Genomic DNA, 17,075 nt, shown 5'->3' on the forward strand with positions numbered 1-17,075 from the left:
CTTATGGGCTCTCCCTCCCTCCTTCCTCCTTCCCCCACTCCCTCCTAACTTCCTTCCTTCCTTCCTTCCTTCCTTTTCTTCTTCTCCTTCTCCCTCTCGCCCACCCCCTCCCCCTTCCTCTTCTCTCTCTCCCCTCTTCTCTCTCTCTTTCACCCTCCTCTCTCTTGTGAGTATTTTCCAAAAGTAATATTTAATACCTAATGAGAAAAAAGCCATGAAAGCCCTTTGTATAAAATTAAATAGGGGTGCTAAGACTCAAGTCCAGGGCTGCTGGACTCCAAGTCCACTGCTTGTTCTGATGATGTGGGGCTGGGGGAGCGGGGATTGGCTGCTGACCTCCAAGCTCTGAGAGGGTGGGCCCTGGTGGGAGCAGGCTGGGGCAGGCAGGTTCCTGTGCACAGCCTCACCAGTGGCCTAGCCCTTCCCTACCTAGAGCCCACGCCCCATGGTCTGCTTCTGTTGCAGTTTGTGGGGAAGTATGAGACTGTCGTGTTCTACTGGCCCTCACTGCTCTGCCTGGCCTTCCTTCTGGGCCGCTTCTTGTACATGTTTGTCAAGTCTCTGAGGGTCCACCTGGGCTGGGAGCTCCAGACGGTGAGTACTAAGTAAAAACACCATGTGTGTCCTGACAGGTTAAGTTTTCCCAACAGCCTTGTGAGGTAGGTACTATTATTACTTCTCCCACTCTGTATTAGGAAACTTGGACCCAGAGTTGTCAGTTGCATCGCCCAAGCTCACATAGCTAGTCTATAGCAGAGCCAGACCTGGAACCCAGAGAATTTGGTTGTTGAGGCTCTCTCTTACCCATTGTGCTTCTTTTTCTAGTTCCTCAAAGTAAAGAGTTAGGTTGTCTGCATGAGATCTTTCTTTTTTTCTTAATATAGGCATTTACTGCTATACACTGCCCTCTTAGAACTGAACTGCTTTTCCTGTATCCCATAAATTTCTGTATGTTGTATTTCTATTTTCATTTGCTTCAAGATATTGCTGATTTCCCTTTTGATTTTTTCTTTGACCCATTGGTTGTTCAGGAGTGTATTGTTTGTGAATTTTCCAATTTTCCTTCTGTTATCAACGTCTAGCTTTTTGTGGTCAGAAATTATGTCTGATATGATTTCAATCTTCTTATGTTTAAGACTTGTTTTGTGGCCAAACATATGCTCTATCCTGGAAAATGTTCTTGAGAAGAATATGTATTCTGCTGCTGTTATATGGAATGTTCTATAAATGTCTGTTTGGTCCATTTGGTCTATAGTGTTGTTCTAGTCAGCTGTTTCCTTATTGATTTTCTGACTGGATTATCTATCCATTGTTGAAAGTGTGGTGTTGAAGTCCTCTACTATTATCATGTTGCTGTTTATTTCTTCCTTCAGTTCTGTTAATATTTATTTTATATATTTAGGTGCTCTGATATTAGGTATGTATATGTGTTTACAATTTTTATATCATTTTGATGAACTGACCTCTTTATCATTATATAATGACGTTCTTTGTCTCTTGTGATAGTTTTTGACTTAAAGTCCACTTTGTCTCATAAGTATCACCCCCCGCCCCTGCTCTATTTTGGTTACCATTTTTATGAAATATCTTTTTCCATCCTTTTGCTTTCAGCCCATGTGTGTCCTTAAGGCTAAAGTGAGTCGCTTGCAGATAATCTATATGTGGAATTTTTTTTTAAATTCACTTAGCCACTCAGTGTCTTTTGATTGGAGAATTTAATCTATTTACATTTAAAGTGATTATTGATAGATAATGACTTAAAATTGTCATTTTGTTAATTGTTTTCTGTTTTGTAATTCCTTCTTCCTTTCTTCCTTTCTTCCTTTGTGATGTGATGATTTTTTTGTAGAGGTACGCTTTGATTCCTTTATCTTTTGTGTGTAGAATACAGGTGTTTTTCTTTGTGATTACCATGAGGCTTAAATAAAACATTTTATAGTTATAATAGTCTATTTTAAGTTGATAACAGTTAAACTTCAATTGCATAGAACTCTATACTTTTACTTCTCCTCCTCAACATTTTATGTGATTTATGTCACAGTTTACTACTTTTTATACTGTTCAACCATTAACAAATTATTGTAGCTATAGTTATTTTTAATACTTTTGTCTTTTAACTTTTATACTAGGATTAAAAGTGATTTATGCAGCACCATTACAGTATTAGAGTATTCTGAGTTTGACTACATACTTACCATTACTAGTGATTTTTATACTTCCATATGTTTTTGTGTTGCTAATTAGCATCATGTTATTTCAACTTGAAGAGCTCACTTTAACATTTTTTGTAGGCAGGCCTAGTGGTAATAAATTCCCTCAGTTTTTGTTTGCCTGGAAAAGGACAGTTTTGGCAAGAGTCGTATTCTTGATTGGCAGGTTTTTTCTTTCTGCATTTTGAATATATCATCCCACTTTCTCCTGGCCTGCAAGAATTCTGCCAAGAAATCCCGTGATATCTTTAAACGGGTTCCCTTGTATGTGTACTTTCAAAATTCTCTCTTTGTCGTTGACTTTTGACATTTTGATTATAATGTGTCTTGGTGAAGACCTCTATATATTCAGTCTGTTTGAGGCTTTGTGGATCTGGATGTTCATTTTCCTCCCCAGATTAGGGAAACTTTCTGCCATTATTTCTTTTTTCCCTCCCAGATTTATTTATTTATTTATTCTTTGGCTGCACCGGATCTTAGTTGCGGCATGTGAGATCTTTGTTGCAGCCTACGGGGTCTTTAGTTGTGGCGTGTGGGATCTTTTAGTTGCAGCATGCAGAATCTTTAGTTGTGGCATGTGAACTCTTAGTTGCGGCATATGGGATCTAGTTCCCTGACCAGGGATGGAACCCAGACCCCTTGCATTGGGAGCGCAGAGCCTTAGCCACTGGACCACCAGGAAAGTCCCCACTATTTCTTTTTTTAAAAAATATTTATTTATTTTATTTATTTGTTTTCCTTATTTATTTTTTTTTTGCTGTGTCAGGTCTTAGTTGCAGCACATGGGATCTCTGTTGAGGCATGCAGGATCTTTTCATTATGGCGTGTGGTCTGCTCGGGTTTCTCTCTAGTTGCGGCATGCAGGCATCTCTCTAGTTGTGACGTGCAGGTTTTCTCTCTCTAGTTGTGGTGTGCAGGCTCCAGGACACATGGGCTCAGTAGTTGTAGTGTGTGGGCTCCAGAGCATGTGGGCTCTGTAGTTTGTGGCATGTGGGCTCTCTCATTGAGGTGCGCAAGCTCAATAGTTGTGGCATGTGGGCTTAGTTGTGCCGCGGCATGTGGGATCTTAGTTCCCCGACCAGGGATCGAACCCACATTCCCTGCATTGGAAGGTGGATTCTTTACCACTGGACTACCAGGGAAGTCCCCCCATTATTTCTTTATATAGCTTTCTGCCCTTTTCTCTTTCTCTGTTCCTTCGAGGACTCCGGAAGGACTCCCCCACCCCATTGACCCCCTGCCCCATTTCCCTGCTCTTAGCTTTCCCCAGACTATTCCACCATGCTGATCCCCTCAGTGTTCTGGGTGGTGTGAGACAGGAATGGATCTGTTGGGCAGTGTCCCCCAAGGCTGGGGAAGCTGGGCTCTCACTTCACTTTTATTTTCCCTCATAGGAGAAATTACAAGCTAAGAGGGCCTTCTCTCTATGCCCTGAGCTATACTACTTTGGAGGAGGAGTGATGTTGGTAAAATGAAACTGTTCTCCTTGTTCTCTTTCATGCATCTATTCTTGGAGTTTTTGCTTAACTAGAGTGCTGTAACCTCCAAGGTAGATACTTGGGCCCCCACCAAGGTACTGTCACCTGTGGGGGATTGTCAAAGTTGGTGTATCTGAGGGCATATGGGAACTGGAACCTCCTGTTCCTCCAGCCTGCTGATGTCACTTACAAGTCAGAATTATAACCAGGTCTTTTTTACTCTGCGCAACATCTGCAATATATAAGATTTCATCTCACAGTGTGTAAAAGTTACATATTCAACATATTGGCAAAACAGGTGACTATTGTGGAAAGCTCATTACACTTGGAGAAAACATTTCCAAACATACTATTAAAGTTCATTTCAAAATAAGAAATGAGCAAGAGAAATTCCTTTTCATAAAAAATAAAAACACTGGGATTTTGGGTGTTTCATTTCTGGAACAGTGTTTTGAACTATGATGAGAAGTCACCAAATCTCAAAGGGAAAAATCGACTTCACAAAACAAAGGCTGGTGTAAAGCAGTAAGCAAAAGAGTCAAGGAAGGTCAGGCCTCTGGCATTTCATGAAAGAAGTGCTTGGGAAACAGGAGACGGGACCCTACAGTCTCTTCAATAAATGACGGGTGTCTGGGAATGGCAAGTTTTACCGAAAATCCTGGCCTCTATGGAAATAGCCCCTCAAAGAGACCAAAGCCCTAACAAGACTTTGTGAGCCAAAACATCAACCTCTCTCTTTTCTCACAGGAAGAAAAGCCTTTCCTGGAAGTTCACCAGGCAGAGCACGTCAAACAGCTCCTGAGGAAGTGCCCCCTGCAGTAAGCACAGTTATATTTGTTCACGCCCCTCGGTGTTTGCACCAATATTGATGAGCCCTGACCGTGTCAGAGCCCTGGAGATGACTGGAAGAGCGCTGTTTTAGGACACTTGTTTGCTAATAACAGCAACTCGACTCAAATGGGATTGAAGAGAAACAGGAAAGTTATGGCCTTACATAATTAAAAAGCCTAGAGGTCGCCAGTTTTCAGACACAGATGGATCCAGGGGTTTGATTGATATAATCAGAACTAGGTCTCTTTCCCTCATCTCTCAGCTCTGCTTTTACCTATGTTAAACTCTTAGTTAGGTAGGCTTCCTCCCTGTGGTGGCCCCCAGAATCTCTAAGCTTATACCCTCCTGTCTTAAGCTCATAGAGAAGAGAATGTTTTCTTTCAAATAATTCAAACAAAATTCCCATGAATGTGTTTCATTGGATCAAGTTGGACCACATGGCATCCCAGAACCAATTACTGTGAGTAGGTGATTGGAGTAAACTGATTGTTAAACCAGGGTCACATGTTCACCGTGGGAACTAGGAAGTGGTTCAGCTTCACTTAACCACCAGGACTGATGGTGGGGAAGAGTAGATTCCCAGACAAAAACTGAGATGTTGTTACCAATAAAAGAGGACATAGCTCTTGGCCAGGCAAGAACACCTGGTCTTCAGTGACCATTCAAGTCACCCTACCCCTGCCACTGCCACTGTGCACAAGGGTATATTCCCAGAGAAGGGATATGTCTAATCCAAGGTCATAGTGGCAAAACTAGTTCTTTGGTTAGAGTTACGTTTGGCTACATATAGCAGAAAATGCAAAATAATCATGGCACAAATAAAAGAGAGATTTCTTTCTTTCTCATGTAAAAGAATTCTGGAGGCAGGCAGTCCATACTAACCCTGGACTGCCCACCACGCAGTTTACCCATTGTCTGTCTTTCTGTTCCAGTAACGTAGTGGTTTCCATCATGAAGGCTGTCTGTGGCCCAAGATAGAGGCTGGGGCTCCAGCCTGGGCCAGCTACCATGTCTGCCCTTCAGATGGCAGGCAGGAGAAAAGAATGAAGTCAAAGGGAATCCTCCCAGCTGTGTCAGTTCCACCTGACCAGCCTCCCCAAAGTCCCACACCACATCTCTGGTCACGTCTAATTGGCTTGTTTAGTCTTGGTCACTCTTAGCTGTAAGAGAGGTCGGGAACTATAGCCTTTAATTTGGTAGATTGCTGTACTGAATAAAACTGAGTCTTTGTTCTTAAGAATAAGGGGAGAATGAAAACTGTGGAATCTACCAGTGCTCTTTCTCTTCACTATACTCTAAGGTGAAGAAGAGGAGATGATATTATTTTCAGAAGAATCAGGCATTTGTTTACCAGCCACAACCTGTCTTCTCTTGATGTTTATTCATTCACAGAGAGAGAGAAAAGTCTTGGTTCCAAACCAGGATATATGAGTGGGACCCTTACTTTCAGTTCCCAAGCAGGATGATTGGAACCACTGTGTTGGCTTTCATCTGCCTGTACCTTGTAAGTAGATCTAAGCAAATCCTTTATTGTTTTATAAATGGGGTGGGTCTAGGATAGGGGTTGTTCTTTAAAAGCTGGGTCAAAATTGAGTATCTGTAAATCAAAGAAGTACAATTCTTTGACCCCACCATTTTGACTCCAAGGACACTTATACTCATGTGGTGAATATTACTAATAAATATAATCGAGTTATTTACAGAGACTTCCAGTTAACAATTCCACATGTAAAGAGCTTGCAAGATGCCAATCCATCTTAACAACAAATACAAATCTGAACAAATTGAAGAATCAACAACTCTTCTTAGATCCCTAAGAGCGGTGAGGTCATGGAGCAAAACTTTACCCCTAAAACTGAAGAGACACGATCATCACAGAATGGAGCAGAAACCCCATGGCAACCAGTGCCAAGGTAGGAAAACCTGAACTGTAATTGATGCCATCAATCAATTGGATATTTTGGAAATCCAAAGACTACTTCATCAACAACAGCAGAATACACATTCTTCTCAAGAGTAAATGGAAAATTCAACAAGATAGACTATATCCTGGACCATAAAACACGTCTTAATAAATTTAAAAGAATAGAAATCATACAATGTCTGCTCTCAGATCAAAGTGGAATTAAACTAAAAATCAGTAACAGAAAGATAACGGAGAATCTGCAAGTAGTAAGTATGAAAACAACACATTTTAAAGTAACATATGAGCCAAAGAAAAACATCAAGGGAAATTAAAAATATTTTGAACAGATGAAAATGAAAACACAACTTATCAAAATTTGTGGGAGGCAGCAAAACCAGTGCTTAGAGGGAAATTTATAGCATTGAATGTACATATTAGACCTGAAGAAAGATCTTAAATCAATCGTCTAAACTTTCACCTTAGGAAACAAACAAACAAAAAAGAGCAAATTAAAATGCAAAGTAAGCAGAAGAATAGATGTAATAAAAATTAGAGCAGAAACCTATGAAATTGAAAACAGGAAGTCAAAGTACAGAATCAAAGCATTTCACGTGGTCATTGTTAGCTGAGATAAAATGTCTGAGTCAAAAGCAGGGTCAAATGGCGGGATAAAAATTGTCTTCTGCTCATTTTAAATGTACTAGGATGATACCTATATAAACTAATCCTATGATTAAGTTTTAAGTGGATGTATTAGGTTATGATGAAGTACCACATAAACCCACAAATTTCAGTGACAACACTGAATATATTTTTGCCCACCTAACAGTGTTGAGTGAGTGTTGAGGTTTGGGAGGTAGCAGTCTTCCACGTGTCTGTTCCATAACTGGTTTCTCCATCGTGTGCCTTCATCATCCCTGAGCACCCTCACCACCTGCATCCAGTCAGCAGAAGGAGAAAGCAGGCGGTGAAATGCCTGTGAGAGTTTTTCAAAGGCTATGTGGGCCCAGCACACATTCCTTCCACTCTTCTTCCATTGACAAGAACCTTGTTGTTTACACATATCTAACTCAAGGGAGGCTGGCAAATGTAGTCCAGCCCGTGCCCAAAAAAGGGGAGAAGAGATTTTAATGGACAACTAGCTAGAGTTCTCTGCAGCAGTGGGTAAATCACTAGGGGTTATTGTGTTTATTAAATCATTATAGGTTGTCTACTCTATGCCAAACACTATACTAAGACCTGGAAGAGAGAAGAGAGCTGGTTCAGCAGAGTCTTGGCCTGGGAGTAGCCCATGGTTTAAGACAAGAAGATAAAATACGGTATGAAGTACTGCCGTCTAACTAGAGAAAAAGAAAAGGTAAAAGTGCTTTGGAAATTTAGTGAATTACTCTGGATTGAGAACCTGCCTGAAAATAGTAGCATTTGAGCTCCACATTCAGTTCGGTTGATGAAGTAAAATGGCGTCAGGGACTCTAGAAGCAATGGCATGATGATGGGGGCATGAGGGCAGGATGACAGGATGATAGGAGGGGAGCAAGCATGACATGCATACAGGAAACAACACCTCCTCCAATTTGGTCATTGCCAAGATACAAGAAGGGGAACAGTGAGAAGTGTTTGGAATTGTCCCCAGGGTCACCCCTTATTCGAAGTCCACTCTGTTTTAATTATTTCACTCTGATTTAATTAATGTTTGAAGAGTTCTTTGAGCCCTTGTGGTGCCTACTCTTATATGCTATTGTGTGAAGAACAGAGTTTGGGGTGACTCCTGTCTCCAAAGAAGTCACAATCGCATTCATCTCAGTAGAGCAAGTGTCCAGAGTCTATTGCAGATGAGTTTTGAGCTTCAGAGAGTTTTGACCTCAAAACCAAAGAGAGACCCATATGTTATTCATATACTGAGCTGGACTCAGGTGAGACCTTGAAACATTTGCTCTGTGTCCCCAGTTCATTGTCATTGAGTTCTGCATGTTCGTGTATGTGAGAGATGAGCTAGATGTGTTTGAAGGCGAATTGGAGAGCTACGTCGCCTCCATGAACCAGACGGGTACCCTGACCCCAGTCCTCCTGCAGGTGAAAGAGCTGATTAACGTCACCAAAGGTAAAACCATCCTCCACCTTTGTTCCTGCTGCCTGTGTAGGAAACAGAGAGGGACTTGTGACCTGTGGCAGGTGCACACCTATAATGATTATTGCTGCTGGTCTTGATATTACCTGTGTTACAATTGCTCTATGCCTCCCTGGGTTGACTCAAAGGAAAAAGGGGTCAGGACACAGGCCATTTTGTTAGAACCTATTTGGGGCTGAATTGAACATGCCCTGATAATTTACTAATCTCAAATAGCCTATTTTGTTTGATGCCAGTGGAAAAAACTAAAATCATCATATTTTTTTCACTTTGGAAAAGATAAAACAGTGGTCCATGACTTTATTATTATATGGAAAGTTTACTTATATCATTCAAATTTAATTTCTGTTTAGTTCAGGTTGCTATAACAAATTACCATAGACTGTGTGGTATAAAAACAGACATTTATTTCTCACAGTTCTGGAGACTGGGAAGTTGAAGGTGCTAGCAGACCTGGTGTCTGGGGAGGGTCTGTTTCCTGACTTGCAGAAGGCCACCCTCTCTTTGTGTCCTCACATACTGCATGGAGAACAGGGAGAGGAAGCAAACTCGCTCATGTATCTTCTTATAGGGCACTAATTCCATCATGAGGGCTCCACCCTCATGATCTAATCACCTCCCAAAGGCTCCATTTCCAAATACCATCACACTGGGGATTGGGGTTTCAACACATGAATTTTGTGGGGGGTGGGAGACACACACATTCTGTCCATAACAGTCACTTTACCTTAAAATAGTAGCTTTCTTTGAAAATGACATACTCTAATTATATGTCCATTGCCCATGAAGGAAGGAAAGTTCTTCACTATTCCTTGTTGAGAAAGGACCTGGACAAGATGTCAGGATAAACTCTGTCATTGGACAAGTCAGGTCCCTTCTCTTGGCCTCAGTTTCCTCATCTTTAAAATGGGACTGGGATGAGGGTACCAAATGGTTTCCAAAAGCCTTTGTAGCTCTGACATTTAATAGCTGTAAATTACCATATATTCCTTAAGCCATGAAACAGGTGATGCAAATAATATTTTCACTTAAGACTCACAAGCTAGTAGAATATCAAAACCAGAGGGGAATAGATCTACTGTGAATTATTTGAGGAAAATTCTCTTATACATACATGACATAGAAGGTTACACTAAGGTGGGTACTACTTCTTCCATATTACCATACTTTTTTGTTGCCCTTGAACACTTCTATTCATCTTTAGTGTTCTGCCTGATGAGTCCCTTCCTATACACTCAGCGAGCATATTCTAATGTTTGATTTAATACTACTTGTTTTAAGTCATACTTCAGATAATTCACATTTCTACCCCTGTTTTGGGCAACTTTTTAATGCTAACCTCAGTTACTTGGTCTGGGTGAATTGTAGTGAGTATATCACCATATTCACTCATGTTTTATCTCCTCTTTGATATATTTCTCACGTTTAGACACTTTAAGAATCAGTATATAACATTTTCACTCTGTCTCAATCTCTTCCAGCTTTAAACAGCTGCCCTCTTTCCAAGAGAGACTCTTAGGCTGAACATGCTTCATCTTTGGGATGATAAAGGCATTAAATTAAAGGTGTGTGGTCATGTTCTTGCTGCTGGCTGGAAAAAGTCTGCACTCACTCTTCTTGTGGCCAGACTCCTTCCATCCTCTCCTTCCAAGGATGTGTCCCCTGCATCCCCTGGGGTGAGATCTATGGTGATTTACCCACATCCTTTGTGTTGGTGGAGGTTTGGGATAGAGCAATTGCCTAGTCCTGGTGATGCTGATAAAGACACATCTGAAACTTGAAAGGAATGGAAATCAGCTTTCTTTTTCCTTCTTTTTAAAAACAGCTTTATGAAGATATAACTCATATACCATACAATTCACTCATTTAAAGCGTACCATTCAGTGGCTTTTAGTATTTTTAAATTTATGCACCCATCACCACAGTCAAATTTAGAACATTTTCATCACCCTAAAAGAAATCATGACCACTTTCAGTCACTCCCCATTTCTCAACTCTCCCAGGCCACTATTTTCTGGCTCTATAGATTTGCCTATTCTGGACATCTTATATAAATAGAACCATACAATACGTGGTCTTTTTTGATTGGCTTCTTTCACATAGCAAGATATTTATAAGGTTCATCTATATCATAGCATGTGTCTCAGCTTCATTCTTTTTTATTGCTGAATTTTATTCTGTTGTATGAATATACAATATTGTATTTATGTATTTGTCTGTTGATGCAAATTTGGGTTGTTTCAACTTTTGGTTATTATGAATAATACTGCTGTGAACATTCATCTACAAGCTCTTCATATATTTTTATATATCTTGGGTATATACTTAGGAGTGGAATTCTGGATCCTGTGGTAATTGTGTTTAAGCTTTTGGGGGAACTGCCAGACCGTTTTCAAAAGCAGCTTCATCATTATGTATTGCCATCACCAGTGTATGAGGGGTCCAGCTTCTATATCTTCATCCACATTTGTTAATATCTTTATTTTTTATTATAGCCATCTAGTAAGTATGAAGTGGTATTGCACTGTATTTTTTTTAAATTGAAGTATAATTGATTCATAATATTTCAGGTATACAGCAAAGTGATTCAGATATATATATATATATATATATATATATACACACACACACACATATATATTATTTTCCAGATTCTTTTCCATTATACGTTATTACAAGATATTGACTATGGTTCCCTGTGCTATACTGTAGGCCCTTGTTTTTTTTAATCTATCTTATATATAGTAGTGTGTATCTGTTAATCCCAAATTCATAATTTATCCCTCTTCCTCCCCCCCCCCACCTTTGGTAATCGTAAGTTTGTTTTCTATGTCTATGATTCTGTTCCTGTTTTGTAAATAAGTTCATTTGTATCATTTTTTTAGATTCCACATATAAGTGATATCATGTTATATTTGTTTTTCTCTGACTTACTTCACTTAGTATGATAATCTCTAGGTCCATCCATGTTGCTGCAAATGGCATTATTTCATTATTTTTTATGGCTAAGTAATATTCCACTGTATGTATGTACCACATCTTCTTTATCCATTCATCTGTTATTGGACACTTAGGTTGCTTCCATGTCTTGGCTATTGTAAATAGTGCTGCAGTGAACATCGGGGGTGCGTTGCGGTTTTGATTTTCATTTCCCTGATGGCTGATGATGTTGAGCATCTTTTCATGCACTTATTGACCATTTGTACATCTTCTTTGAGTAATGACTACTGAGATTCTTTGCCCACTTTAAAATTGGATTATTTGTCTGTTATTGAGCTGTAAGAGTTCTTTGTATATTCTATATACACATCCCTTACAAGAGATATAATTTACAAATAATTTCTTCCATTCTGTGGGTTGCTTTTTCACTTTTTTGATGGTGTCCTTTGAAACACAAATGCTTTTAATTCTAATGCGGTCTAATATATCTTGTTTTCTTTTGTCACTTGTGCACGTCTAAGAAACCATTGTCTAACCCAAGGTCACAAAGATTTACTCTCATATTTTCTTCTGAGACTTTTATCATTTTAGCTGTTACATTGAGTGTATGATCCATTTTGATTTAATTTTTGTATACGGTATGAGGTAAGGTTCTAACTTCATTGTTTTACATGGGAATATCAGTTTCCCCTGCACTATTTGTTAATAGGCGTATTCCTTCCCCATTGAATTGTCTTGTCATCCTTGTTGAAAATACATTGACAATGGGGGTTTACTTCTGGATTCTCAATTTATTCCATTGGTCTGTTTGTCTATCTTTATGGCAATATCACACTGTCTTATTACTGTAGCTCAAGAAATGTGAGTCCTGTAATTTTGTTCTTCTTTTTCAAGGTTGTATAGCCTATTCAGGGTCGCTTCATTTTTATATGAATTTTAGGATTAGCTTGTCAATTTATCCAAAAATGACATTGGAATTTTGACAGGGATTTGAATCTGTAGATCAATTTAGGGAGTACTGCCATGTTCACAAAGAACAACCAATACGTAAAAGTGATACGTTTTTCCATTAATTTAGGTCTTCTTTAATTTCTTAAAACAAGCTTTTGTAGTTTTTTTTTTTTTCGGTACGAGGGCCTCTCACTGTTGTGGCCTCTCCCGTTGAGGAGCACAGGATCCAGACGCGCAGGCTCAACGGCCATGGCTCATGGGCCCAGCCGCTCCGTGGCATGTGGGATCTTCCCGGACCGGGGCACGAACCCGCGTCCCCTGCATCAGCAGGCGGACTCTCAACCACTGCGCCACCAGGGAAGCCCTATTCTTAAGTATTTTATTCTTTATGATACTGTTGCAAATGCAGTTGTTTCTTACTTCATTTTCATATTATTTGTTGGTAGTGTATAGCAATACAATTGACTTTTATATATTGGTCTTGTGTCTTACAACCTTGCTGAACTCATTTATTAATTCATTTTACTTTGTTTGTTTATTTATTCCTTAGGATTTTCTATATATAGGAACATGTTGTTGGTGAATAGAGATAGTTTTATTTCTTCCCTTGCAGTCTGGATGCATTTTCTTGCCTAACTGCCCTGGCTAGACCCTCCAGTACAATGTTGGATAGAATTGGCAAGAGCAGACATTGATTTTCTTATTCTTGAACTGATAGGGAAAGCAGTCTGTTTTTCACCAGTTAAGTATGATGTTAGCTGTGGGTGTTTTGCAGATGCTTTTTATCCAGTTGAGGAAATTCCCTTCTATTTCTTGTTTATGGAGTGATTTGAGTTATAAAGAGGTGTTGGATTCTTTCGAACGCCTTTTCTGTACCTATTGAGAGTTGGCTTATACAGAAGCTTTTACTTCCTTCCCTCTGTCTCCGTCCCTCTCTTACAAGCACACAGACTCATTCTGAAAGCAAATTAGGTACAAAATAGTAAAAACATACTGAAAGATGGATGAATGAATAGTCAAGACCCTGATTCCAGTTACCGTTGCACAAGGTGACTGTTTATTGGGTAACCACCCCCCCAAAAGCGGAGATTGGAAGTTCAAGAATTAATGATGTTTTACTAGGCTGGAGGCTACCTACAATGTGTACGCTCCATAATTTTCTTTTTCTATTACTCACTGTAGATTGAAAATATTAATACCAAAGGCAAAGATTATAAATACACAGGAAATAAAGGATATCGAGGGTGTATGGCTAAAATGAAACAGAAAATAAGCAAAATGTTATTTGCACAAGAGGTGTGTTAAAGGAAGTACAGTATATTTTGCCCAAACCTTTCTGTTGTGAGTTTCTGCATTTTAGTTCTCCGACCAGGGATTGAACCCAGGCCCTCAGCAGTGAAAGTGCGGAGTCCTAACCACTGGACCATCAGGGAATTCCCTCTGCATTTTAAAAATAGTTTCTGGTTCATCTTCTGAGGCCTCTCTTATCACCTTTTCTGTTTCAGGAGTCTGGGTGGTGACTATCTTGCCTGCCTCCCTCACGTGTGTGAGCTACCTGTTTCACATCTTGGCTTGTTACAGGTAAGAGGGTTCTAGGAGTCATTTGTGTGTCTTCAGCCGGGAAAGCAGCTGACAGACTTTTCTCAGAATTCCCAGGCAGTGCCAGCAGTGCCCAAACTGGGAACAGCAGTATATATAGGGTCTAGGGACAACCATACCTATTGGTAGTAAAAGACAAAAACAAACAGACAAAAAACTATTGATTTGAGCTCCCACTATAAGCTTGACATTGTGATTAGAGTCTTCTTTTGGTTTTCAGCAAAACCCCAAGCGGTACTTTCATCTCCATGTTCACCTGCTGAGCAGGCGAGACTCAACACAATAACTTTAGCCACAGGCTGTTAGCAGCTGATCTCGTCTTCTGGCGCCTTCTGACCTTGTCATTTCTTGTACACTTCTGCATTGCTACTAGGTGTTAGACCCGCCCTGCTCTCCAGGACTAATCACACTGCGCTCCCAGCAGGTGAATCTGGCTCAAGGGGACCTCACAGGAGGTTGGGACAAGGGAACCAGGGGCATCCGTCTCTAGAACAGCAGCACAGGAGGAGGGGATGGCCTTCAGTATGTAGCTGGCATTTGCATGCAGACGGAAGTTGAATTTAGGTATCTATTGCTCCCTTTTCTCTCCATTTCTCTGCCTTTGTCTCTGCCTCTCTCTCTCTCTCTCTCTCTCTCTCTCTCTCTCTCTCTCTCTCTCGCTCTCGCTCTCGCTCTCGCTCTCGCTCTCGCTCTCTCGCTCTCTCTCGCTCTCTCGCTCTCTCTCTCTCTCTGTCTCAGTCTCTAGTTCACAGTCACCCACTCACTCACAGGAAGCCCAGGGCCAATTCCCACCCCTGCAGAGCATCCTGCTTTTGCATCCTCCCCATCTGGCTACTCAAAGGTTGGGTCTCTTGCAGATGACATCTAAGTGAAGACTCTCCTGGCACAAAGAGCCCCAGTTCTCCATCCCAGCCCTGGCTTGCTCCCTGTCTCTGCTTTCTTCTCCCTGGGCTCTGTGGGTAGACTGGACACTGCTGCTTACCCTTTCCCTGCCTGTTGTAGGGATATGTCTGCTCCTTCCTTCATTAGCCTACAAGTGTTTGGGAGATATTCACTGAGGCATTTGACCGCAACCAGGAACAACCACAATGCAGAGCTGGCTGCATGGATGTGGGTGGAGGGTAGCTGAGGGCACAGGGACAAGAAGGCCCCTGTGGTGGGGAGGCCTCCTTCCCGTCCAGGCTGGCCCTTCCCTCCCACACCTGTCACCCAGGAGTGACAATCCCCGCCCTGCCTCCTTTACAGGACCATGGGGCAGAGGAAATAATGGATGAGAAAGCACCCTTTGGACAGCACTAGCACTGTGCCAGTATTGTTATTTTTCTTATAATTATGCCAACCTATCTACAGGCTTGTGTTTTAAAAACAAAGTTACAAAAATATTTAGTGTAAAGTAAGTCTTCTTCCCATCAGGGCCCAGATTGTTGCCCAAGAGCTAAGCACTATTATTCATTTTCTGTGCATCCTTCCAGAAATTTTCTCTGCAAATATATCTGTGCATGTTTGTATTCCTGGTTGCACACCTCTGGTACTGCCAAACAGAAACACAATGAAAGCCACAGATACAATTTTACATTTTCTAATAGACACTATTTAAAAAAGTTAAAGGAGAGGTGAAAATAATTTAATAATATGTTATTTAACCCAGCATAACTCAAATATCATTTCATTATGTAATAAATATGCAAACTATTAATGAGATACTTACATTCTTTATTTCATACTAAGTTTTCCCAATTCAGTGGTGATAAAATTGCAAAATAACCTGGAAATTGCTGGAATGGGATGTTAAGAAAAAAGGAGGATATAGATGTGAATGTGGACTGTGAACAAAACTATGCCAACCTAATCTTTAGGCAAAAGGCCAGGCTGAGACGGGCACATGGGAAAAGCACACAGTGATTTCTTTGGGTGCTGGGATTGTGAGGAATTGTGGCTTCTTTTTCATTTCATTTTATGTTGTTATAAGTGGGGGGCTATCGTTAAAATTGTTTTACCTGTTTTGAAATAATATTATACAGGTAATGTATATTCATTGTAGAGAAAATAAGAAAATAGAGCAAGCTAAAGAAACTAAAAGACACACACACAGTCTCAACTCTCACATTCAGTCACCATTGAGATTAGGTAGCTATATGCTATTTTTACAAAATATATTAAGTTTAAGATTTCTAAATCATCAGGAAAATGCGAATCAAAACCACAATGAGGTGTCACCTCACATCTTTCAGAATGGCTATTACCAGAAAGACAAGAGATAAGTGTTGACAAAGATGTGGAGAAAAGGGAACCCTCCTACACTATTGGTGGGAAGGTAAATTGGTACAGCCACTATGAAAATAGTATGGGGGCTCCTCAAAAAATTAAAAATAGAGCTACCATATGATCCAGCAATCTCACTCCTGGGCATATATCCAAAAAAGTGGAAACAGTAATTTAAAAAGATACATGCACCCCAGTGTTCATTGCAGCTCTATTTACAATAGCCAAGATATGGAAGCAACCTAAGTGTCCACGGATGGGTGAATGGGTAAAGAAGATGTGGAATACACACACACACACACACACACACACACACACACACACCAGAATACTACTCAGCCATAAAAAAGAATGAAATCTTGTCATTTGTGACAGCATTTATGACCTTGAGGACATTATGCTAAGTGAAATCAGTCAGATGGAGAAAGACAAATACCATATGATTTCACTCATATATGGACTCTAAACGAAACAAAACTAAAAGTAAACTCATAGAACAGATTGGTGGTTACCAGAGGTGGGGTGGGGGGAGTGAAATGGGTGAATGGCATCAAAAAGCACAAACTTTCAGTTATAAAATAAATAAGTCATAGGGATGTAATGTACAGCATGGCGACTACAGTTAAAAAATAGTGAATATTTGAAAGTTTCTAAGAGAGTAGATTAAAAGTTCTCATCACAAGAAAAAAAATTTTGTAACTCTGTGCAGTGACAGATATTAACAAGACTTACTGTGATCATTTCACAATATATACAAATATCGAATTATT

At 40.2% G+C, this 17,075-nt stretch overlaps 1 protein-coding gene across 3 annotated transcripts in view; it reads left to right on the top strand.

The window, feature by feature from the left end:
• Positions 1–17,075, top strand: part of LOC114883962 (stimulated by retinoic acid gene 6 protein-like) — a 53,485-nt gene that overhangs the window by 29,558 nt on the left and 6,852 nt on the right. For all 3 annotated transcript variants that reach the window (XR_003790740.1, XM_029202329.1, XM_029202328.1), the window contains exons 7-11: positions 466–594; positions 4,436–4,506; positions 5,912–6,023; positions 8,373–8,526; positions 13,950–14,025. Coding sequence is in view for 2 of the 3 variants with exons in the window: in XM_029202329.1 (XP_029058162.1) it covers positions 466–594; positions 4,436–4,506; positions 5,912–6,023; positions 8,373–8,526; positions 13,950–14,025 (542 nt within the window). In the remaining variant the exon portion in view is untranslated. The remainder of the gene's footprint in view (positions 1–465; positions 595–4,435; positions 4,507–5,911; positions 6,024–8,372; positions 8,527–13,949; positions 14,026–17,075) is intronic.

This window comes from Monodon monoceros, unplaced genomic scaffold (assembly GCF_005190385.1).
Source record: "Monodon monoceros isolate NGI ecotype Baffin Bay Population unplaced genomic scaffold, NGI_Narwhal_1 Super_Scaffold_5, whole genome shotgun sequence".
Taxonomy (NCBI): Eukaryota; Metazoa; Chordata; class Mammalia; order Artiodactyla; family Monodontidae; genus Monodon; species Monodon monoceros.